At 39.4% G+C, this 9,833-nt stretch overlaps 1 protein-coding gene across 3 annotated transcripts in view; it reads right to left on the reverse strand.

Moving 5' to 3' along the window:
* The window catches only part of BAIAP2L1 (BAR/IMD domain containing adaptor protein 2 like 1), a 64,848-nt gene extending 55,326 nt beyond the window's left edge, over positions 1-9,522 (reverse strand). For 2 of the 3 annotated variants that reach the window (XM_030576969.1, XM_030576970.1), the window contains exon 1: positions 9,234-9,373. In XM_030576969.1, coding sequence (XP_030432829.1) covers positions 9,234-9,284 — 51 coding nt within the window. In that variant the 5' untranslated portion in view covers positions 9,285-9,373. Of the gene's footprint in view, positions 1-9,233 lie in introns of all 3 variants that reach the window. The other variant, XM_030576971.1, reaches the window with a different exon arrangement.
* Between the last annotated feature and the right edge of the window lie 311 nt (positions 9,523-9,833).

Raw genomic sequence — 9,833 nt, forward strand, 5'->3', positions numbered from 1 at the left:
AGCAGCTGGAAGGGGGGTGTCTTATACTGGGAACAGATACATTCTATTAATGATGTGTTTTGACGTCAACTTATACATATGTGGGTATTCACCCACGAAAGCTCATGCTCCAAAACGTCTGTTAGTCTATAAGGTGCCACAGGATTCTTTGCAACTTATACATATGTTAGTGAAAATTGTTCTGCAAGTCCATTATTTTTTGTTTAAAAGCAACCTTTCCATTTTATGACATTTCTGTAATGGTACATCAAATACAAAAAGAATAGACTTATTTTTGTAAAAGTGTTACAGGTTCTGAGAGACCCTAGGAAAAAAAAGACCTTCTAATAAACTATGAAATCTGCAAAGTAAATTACAAATCTGACAGTGCTACATTACAAACCACTAGAAACAAACAAGGATCATTACATATCTGAAAACTCACATAGTAATTGAACAAAGGAGTTTGACCTGAAGCACTAGCATCTTTTTAGATGTCAGTCAAATAAATGTACTTTGAAAATCAAGGTGTTCAAAATAAACACCTTCTGTTTAACAGAAATAACAGACAACAATGAAAAAAAGTCTTAATCTTTTGCGTGCCGTACTGGTAATATACTGGCAAATGTATGTCTATTTAGTATATGCATAGACCAAGAGACTGTGATAAGAACATTTTAAAATTAAAAAAAAAATTGGGAAGAAAAAAAAAAAAAAACAATGAAATTGTCATCTTAAGGCTATTCAGACACCATAAAGGAAAAAAAGAAGCCTTTTTTACAAAGCATCAATCCACAATGAAACCTAGTCAATTTATAAAAGTGAAGAATGAGTTAAAATCGGTTTCAAGTACCACCTCACTTGTGTTTTTATGGTCCTATTTTCCTTTTTCTAAAATAAACCCCATACAGAAGACAGAAGAAACTACATGACTGCACATGAGAAACAATGAAAGTGATTGATACACGCAATGTTGTCAAAACTGGAGAGAGAGAAAAAAACATTTCCCCTATATTGTTTTGTTATAATCTTGAGTGTTTTTTGTAACAGCAAGTATAACATTTTCAAACTCACTCTTTTATACATTTAGTAGTCACAGATTCTACTAATAACATTTAAAATATATGTCACTGTTTATATTTTGTTGGAATGAGAAAATTATAGGGTTTAGACACTGCAGTGCTTACTCATGCACCGCTCTCACTGAAGGCACACTGTAATATAGCATTTTAAGGATGTGTATGCAAATGTATGGCAGTGACTAATGTCATACTAAAGCCCTGTCAGACAAGTCTGTTTTGTAATACTAAAAGAATTATAGCATGTTTCTGTTCACACACTTGAAACCAGTTTTCTTACAGAATTAGACTCCATCCATCCGTAATTCACCATGTCGATATCAGAACCAACAAGACTTAAATGGATATCTTCGGAACTTTTCCCTCTCAAGTAATGTAGTATTTTATTTAACAAAGATGCACACATGTACACTGAATACATTTATTTTTCTCTTTAACATACAGACTTGGCCCAGATACTCTCATTGCTAGGAAAACATAGTATGGAAATGTTGATTACCAATGCCTCACTTTGAGTGGGCAATGTAACTGCTTCCCTCCGGCAAGCGGTTGCTAGAGACATGATCATGAAACCTACTTTTAGCACTGATAAAGCTCCCAGTTATTGCCACGACTCTGACCTTCCACTTCTGTGTAACGGTATTGACAAGTTTGTGGCCTGCAACCACAATGCCATTAGTCCTTATACTTCGATACCTTTCAATTTGGCTTTCAAACTGGGTAGACAAAGACTGTACTAGCTTCATTGTTCATCTCCTCCTAGAAACAGACAGAAGTCCAGGGCCAAAGTATTTTTTACCATCCATAAGTAGATTTCAGTACCATTGACCATTAGATTTTTGTTGACTCTCTGCAGACACTGGCAAGTATAGACAAGATTATGATAGAGTAAGTCCACTTAAGTATAGAGCGTTCTCAAGAAGAGTTCCGCTATATCACCCTTTCTGCTCATGGTGTATATGAGGCTATGGAGAAAGCTAGAGAATTAATGAAAGACACAACTCGTGGATCTTTTCTCTAATAGACCCAGATGTGGCTGGAAGCCTTGGCACTGCCACAGCAGTTGACTGTTAGCAGAAGTGCCCCAGCTAGTCTCTAGATTTTAATGCTTGAGGGATGGAGACAGGACATTCCCTGTGGAAGGTCCTGTGCTCTGGAATTTGCTTGTCTGATTCAATGCACTGGCCATAGTTAATTGACATTAATGGAACAGTGCAAAGCTCATCTATTTTCCTCAGGCTTTTGTCAAAGAGGATGGTTAGTGGGAATGTTCAGCATTACTTTGATGGTTTGGGGAAAAGGAAACAAAGTCCACTTAAGTTTGTTATCTGACAGAAAATTATGCATTTTATTTTTAAAATTTCCTACTCCAAGATTATTAAAATCCACCCTTCAGACAATCTCAAAAAAAGGCAACTGAATTTATTAAATAGGGTTTTCTTCTGTTCAGCAGTAGAGAAAAGCAGGGTGAATCCTATCATTTTATGAAAATAACCTTAAGACAAGCAAAGTCTGATCTGTTTATGCAACTTGATTTGTACAGTAATGACACTTCTTGCCCCATCCCCAAAAAGTCCCACAAAAATGCAGAATATTTTTCAAAAAGAAAATGGCTTTATCTTGGAGTTATCTTTGAAGTTGATGGGAGCTGCAGGTGCTCAGCATTTCTCAGGCTCAGGCCCAAATGTTCTGACAAGTATTAGTATTTTACACATTGCTGAGATATTTCATTATTTAAAAAAGTGATTGCTTTATTTTTGTTGAAGTAGTAGAAAAGTCACCCAGGGATAAAACACTGGATTTAAAAAAATAACTGGCAGAACATGCTGCTTTTTTTTTTTAATAACATCCCAGTGTTTTATAACTTCTGCTATTTATAATTTATTGAAAAACAATAACCCAAGAAAACTTTTAATATTAATTATTTGTATTACAACAGTGTGTCTAGAGGTCCCAGCTGAACCAGGAACCCATTGTTTGAAGCATTATACAAACATACAAAAAGAAATGGTCCCTGCCTTGAAGAGCATCATCCAAATAGACAAGACTACACCATGCCTTAGGGCTTGTCTTCATGTACTGTGCCGCTGTAGTGCTTTTGTGAAGATACTACTATGCCGATGGGAGCGCTTCTCCTGTTGGTACAGTTAATCCACCTCTGTGAGAGGCAGTAGCTATGGTCGACGGGAGAAGCTCTCCTGCTGACACAGTATTGTCTAGACCAGGGGTTAGGTCAGTATAACTACATCGCTCGGGGTATGGATTTTTCATGCCCCTGAGCAACGTAGTTATATCAATATGTTTATAGTGTAGATGTGGCCTTAGAATTTACACTCTCGCTAGTGAAAACTAACATGCACCAGTGTGTCACAAACTAACTGGCTTATGTGGACCCTCTGGCATGCACTAAAAGTCCCCCAATGAAATGGGACATTTCACATGCAAAGAGTACTACATTAATGCGCACTATAGATCTTTTACGGATTTCTCCATGGGCCACTGTGTGTGCAACAAGCACAAAGGATGGGAAAGGAAACAAATGAAGTGACAAAACCCAAGTCTCCTACATGTTAATCCAGTGCCCTATGCTCTGGTACCACAGTCTCTCTTATCTATTCATAAAAATACTTAACTAGAAGAGAACAATAGGCATATAATCAGCTCATACAGCTTTCCGATCTTTCGGATGAATGGAAATTAAGAGGAAACACCTATTCAAAACAGACATCAGGAAACGTCTTTTTATGCAAAGTACAAAGGCAAAATGACCTGCCATGAAAGAGTTTGAGATAAATATACTGTGGTCATTCATGAAACAATTATATGGAGTTGTAATAGAGTCCACTGCTGGGCGCCTTCAACTCCTATTGAAGTTAATGGGAGTTGAATGTGCTTAGCACTCTCTAGAATTAAAAAGGAACGAACCTTGCATGTCCACATGTTCTCGTTCTCTCTCTCTCTCTCTGTGAGAGACCCACTGTAGGAGTTCTTTCCTGTAAATGCTCAGCTTTGCTTTTTATTTTGAGATACACCAATGCAAAACAATAGCTCAGCAGGTATGAACAGAGCTAAACAATACCCAGAGTCCCTGTAGCTTCAGGTTTACATCCTGCTGACACTTTAACCAAAAAAAAAAATGATAGATTACTAAATATACAGCATGTGTGTTTGTGTATAAACCTTATTATTCATATTATTAGTGTTAAATATTTAGTCATAGCAAGAGTGAGCCATACCTTAGTAGTTATTAATTAAAAGTTTATATTGGACTGATTACATGTGCTATTTCATATTTAAAATAACTGAAAATTACATTTAGAAGAATCCTGTAATATAACAATTTTATGTTTGGAAATCCCCTTGAGATTTCTTTGACTCAAATAGGAGTCAGATATAAACATACATAAAACAAATCGTATTGTACTGTGCCTAAAACATTTTTTTGCATGATCATACTACGTCTCTATTTAAGGCAATGGGAACTTTACCACTGATGTCAATGGGTGCAGAATCAAGTCCTAAACCCATTTTATACTGGTGTAATTCCACAGTAATCAACAGAATTACAGTGTAAAACAAGATTAACAAAGTGAAAAAATTAAGATCCAAGTGTTTTCAAACCAGGTGAGATCTTATGACTGATCATCAGTCAGCTTGCCAAATATTTACTATTTAAAAGGAGAAACACATTAAAGCATCATCCATCAGTATGTTTCAAATATAAATTCTTTTTCAGGAGGTTATGAACATGTGACCCAGGATGAAATCTAGGTCCAAATGAAGCATTAAGTTGGCACAACTCTACTGTGGTCAATACAGAATCATATTTTACACTTAGGTGGAATTTAGCTCTTGACACTCCAGATCTCAACCTGGGAGTGTCTTTTTACATTTTTAAACACATTTTTTAAATAAATTTACTTTAGATTTCAGTAGTACAAGACAATTGTTTTGATGAAACACATTTAAGGTTCTTAAATTGATTTTAATTTGTTTTTAAAAAGAATGTGGCAGGCAGTCCATAATCTAATCACTGGTCAGGGCCAGCTCCAGCATTTTTGCCGCCCCTGCTTGCTGCGCTGGTGCCTGGAGCCGGCCCTGTCACTGGTCCCTTTTTCTTTTAAAGGAATTTAAAATAAATATTGTCAAGATTTTAAACTATGCATATATAATTACGTATTTACATGAGAAACCATTATTATTTAATAATTCCATACATTACCAGAAGAATCTAACACTTCCTGGAGTAAAGAGGATATTTTAAAAACTGTCTAAATATGCACTTAGAATGATTGCTATAGCGTTCAGGACAGTTATATACAGTTTAAAATCTAGGCTTAATAACAAACACCATTGAACTATAAAGGCTATCACCCCATTAAGAGTTCTGGAAACCTCATAAGCCACAAGAGCACAGCATGAGTGTCTTGTGCCGTCAATAGAACATAGAAATGGAATTATAGCTTTCTAATTCAATGCTTTCTTGGTTATCATTTTGCATAGTATGCTATAACATGATTCACTCGCAGTTCTTCTCTATACTGCTGCTAGCATGAAGTCACATTGGCTGTAGAGCCTTCCAACAAGTGAATGGCATAGCAGTCTACCTGGGGTCACAAAATATCTACTCTCACTGCAGAGCCTCCTAATTCATAGGTGCAACATCACTCCAGTAATTTATTAGGGTTGTGTGCTATGAGGAATGTTGTGGCTGCCTTTAAATCATGATCTTCCACACCCTCAAGTTTCATCCTTCATGTGCCACTGTATCATATACTTAAAAGCTATGTAATACCTAAAGAATAAGAGGGCAAGATTAAATGTCAATCTTAACTCTGAAATTCTTTGCTTTTGTTGACTTGTGGCTTTAGGGTGGCTGTGTAATAACAATGTTGATTAGTTTTGGGATGTTCACTTTTTCTTTTTATACAGCTAAATTAATACACAAATGATACCCCAAAGAAACATGAATTTACAGTCTACCTTGTCAACTCATCTTTTAGCCAATCTGATTATTTGTATAAATATGAGTAAGAACTTCATACAGAGTGAGTAAATATGTATTCAAAGGGCATCCAATAGCATGGATAGTACTATTAATAGACTAAAAGGGAGGCAAGGTGGGAAACAGACAAGCAAGAGAACATTTAATTTTCCTTTTCCTTTCCAATATATCTTTCAGTTCCCCTTCAAGCTATGATTTTTTTTTAAGGATGAAAGCCTATCACTGGTCCTGCAAGCCCTATGTCCCACTATTTCTCAGTTCCTGTAATCCCATCACAATCCAATATTTGTAACATTACAATTAACTTTCAGAGCTTCCTCCTGCAAACTTACTCAGGAAAATGATCCTATTACTAACAGGCACACTTGTGTGAGTAAAGTGTTTGCTAATTTAGGGCCTGTATTGGTAACTGTGATGTCACAAATATTAGAGATAAAAGCTTTCTGCTCTACATTCTATTTATACACAAAGAACCTGATCTTCCTTCCAATAAAGTCAATGGTAATTTTGCCCAAATTTGGTATTTTCAGCCCCCTAGTCATAGGTGCTGGAACTAAGGGTGCTGGGGGGCCCAGCAGCACCCCCTACCTGGCTTGAAGTGGTTTCCATCATAAACAGGGCTTACAGCTTGGTACAATGGGTCCCAGCACCCCCACTATACAAATTGTTCCAGCACTCCTGCCCCTAGTGATCAAACAGAAAACACAACATGATGCCAACAAAACTGGACTAGTTGCAAAAATAAAAGGTTGTAGGACCAGTGTGATAATAACAAAACAAATGTGTGGGGGAGGGAACCTTACAGAAACAGTTTGAGGGATTATAAAACAGTCAATTTTTAAAATTTTGTTTTATGAAAACATACCGTGACAATGTCATTATTAATTATTATTATTATTATGTATTATCTTGTATGAAAGAGACTAGAAATCCTTCATTTGGGCTCAAAGCTCCAAATGCACATATGTAATTTGATTCACAAGTGTTTTTTGCAAGTCTGAACACTTTGTCTGGTAAAAGATAGTATGCAAAACTAAGATTATAGGCCAAAGATTGCACTCATCTCTCGGCCAAAACTCTGATTTTAAAGAGAGTTTTTCATGAGTAAGGATTACAGGATTTGACTTAGTATGATTAAATTCAGTGTGTTTAAATAGAAACACATGCAAAAATTGTAAGTATAAAGACCTTTAATATAGGTAGTTGTTGAGTTTGGAGAAGACAGTTTCAAAATAAGTATGCACAGCTAATGTAGAGAAACAAAACATTCTGCAACTAGTAAAACAGGTGTGTGTGATTTTTTTCTAATTATTAGAATTGGACTGTCACTCATAGTTCATATACTTCTACATGAGGCTCATTTGTGGTTGCATGTACATATTTTTACAAAATGGATTTTGTATCCTATAGATGCTGATTTATTACAAGCTTTAGCATATACTTATGATGCAAGTTAAATTTTTTAAAACTTTTTAAAGAAAAATGTCACACCCCATACATGAACTTACACATAAATAATCAACATTCAGACATACAGTTAAGCATGTTCCCATTTATGAAATCAGATCCACAAAGACGGATCCCTCTGCTGATTTGTAGCCTGCCTGGGGCTCAGATCACTGCATGAGTGGACCTGTGTGATTCTGATTGCCAGACTGGGGGACATGCCAATAACTTTACTCAAGTGCTTAAATATTTTTAGGCTCTAGCCCGGAGTGAGAATCATTGTTCATAAAACACCAGCAGTAAAATACTCTTATCAAAATGGGCTATATGAATTCCTGGTCATTTAAAGTTACTGATTCTGCTAAAGAAAAAATAAATCTTGAACTCTTTAGGGCAAAAGAGCTTTAACGCATTGTGGATTATATTGCAATAGAGTGTTATGTGCATAAGCATACATATAAACAGACTTGCCATAAATTTGGGTAACAGTTGTCATATTGGGATATGTATACCCCACGAACATTAACTTTTCATGGATTTATCACAAAAAAAAAAACAAAAGCAAACCCAAAACAATGCAAGAAACATAAGCTTAGCTGAAAAAAGTGAACACTCATGGCACAAAATATTTTAATTAAAGCTATACTGTTTTCCACGTGAAACTACAAGCAGTTAAACTAATATCCTTAATGATACCATAAAAGTTTTTTGATTTTTTTTGTGCTATTTACCCCCCCTCCCCCACACACACATACATTCTTCTGTAGTGGGGCATGTGTAAACATATTATGGAGAAAACTTGCTTAGTAGTAGCCTGATCAAGGTAAAACACCCTGACTCTTTGGGAGCAGTATACAAGAGGACTATATTATCATCATCCTGGGTATGCTGAGTTCTCCTACATTGTTTAGAAAGGAAGAATAATGCAAGTATGCTATACATCAGTGGCTCTCAACTTTTCGAGACTACTGTACCCCTTTCAGGAGTCTGATTTGCCTTGTGTACAGTGTACCTCTAAGTTTCACTTCACTTAAAAACTACTTGCTTACAAAATCAGACACAAAAATACAAAAGTGCTGCAGCACACTATCACTAAAAAATTGCTTACTCTGTCATTTTTACCATAGAATTATAAAATAAATTGATTGGAATATAAATATTGTACTCACATTTCAGTGTATAGTATATACTGCGGTATAAACCTATCATTGCCTGTATGCAATTTTAGCTTGTACTGACTCCGCTAGTGCTTTTTATGTAGTCTGTTGTAAAGCGAGGCAAATATCTAGATGAGTAGATGTATCTCCTGGAAGATTTCTACATACCCCTACGGGTAAGTGTACCCCTGATTGAGAACCAGTCAACTTTATACTAACATGTGTTTCTGAAAGGTGACCTTTACTGTGCCAGCTGCCCTCTTCCCCGAGGGAGGAGGGGAGCATGTGCGCCCACGCGGGGGTGCCCCAGCTCTCCCCGAGGCAGGAGGGGCGCGTGGGCGCCCACGCGGGGGTGCCCCAGCTCTCCCCCAGGCAGGAGGGGCGCGTGGGCGCCCACGCGGGGGTGCCCCAGCTCTCCCCGAGGCAGGAGGGGCGCGTGGGCGCCCACGCGGGGGTGCCCCAGCTCTCCCCGAGGGAGGAGACTGCCCCTTGGCTAGGTTATGTCGCTGACTCCCTGAGCGCCCCCTTTCGCCGCGCCGCGCCGCGGGCCGGCCCGCCCCTGCTCACCCTGTAGGTGCTCTCTGTCAGCTTGTTCACCTCTTCGGGATCCCGAGACATTGTGGCCCCGGACACGGCGGCAGCGCCTCAGCCAGGAGAGAAGGGGGCGGCGGCTCCGGAGAATCCAGCAGAGAGGCCGAGGGGGTCGGCGAGAAAAACTTTCTCCTCGAGGAGCTGCTCCGCTGCCCTCACTCGGGGGCCCCGCTCCCTGCCCGGCCGCCGCCCAGAAACGTCCCGGCAGAGGCGGCTCCGCTGCCACCTTCGCCCAAACTGTCAAACTTGCGGAACCAGCCAGCCCCGCCCCGCCCCGCAGCGCTCCCGGGGCGGAGCCTGCGAGGTGGGGCCGTCTGACGCGGCAGGGCCCGCTGGCCGGGCAGAGCGAGGCCTCCCGGGAGCTGGGGTGGGAGCGGGTAGGGCAGGCGGATCCGCTCTGTCACCTGAGCAGCAGCTTGGCCCCAGGGAGCTTCGAGCTGCTCTGTGGCGCGGTGACGCCCAGGGCACGACGTGGCACCACCCCAGCGAAGGGCTCCGAAGAGCTCTGCCAGGCGAGCTCCCCTCGGGGGACACAACACGTCAAGGCCACTCAGAGGTGGTGCCATGGGCCTTCTG

The sequence above is a fragment of the Gopherus evgoodei genome, chromosome 10 (assembly GCF_007399415.2).
Source record: "Gopherus evgoodei ecotype Sinaloan lineage chromosome 10, rGopEvg1_v1.p, whole genome shotgun sequence".
NCBI classification, from domain to species: Eukaryota; Metazoa; Chordata; order Testudines; family Testudinidae; genus Gopherus; species Gopherus evgoodei.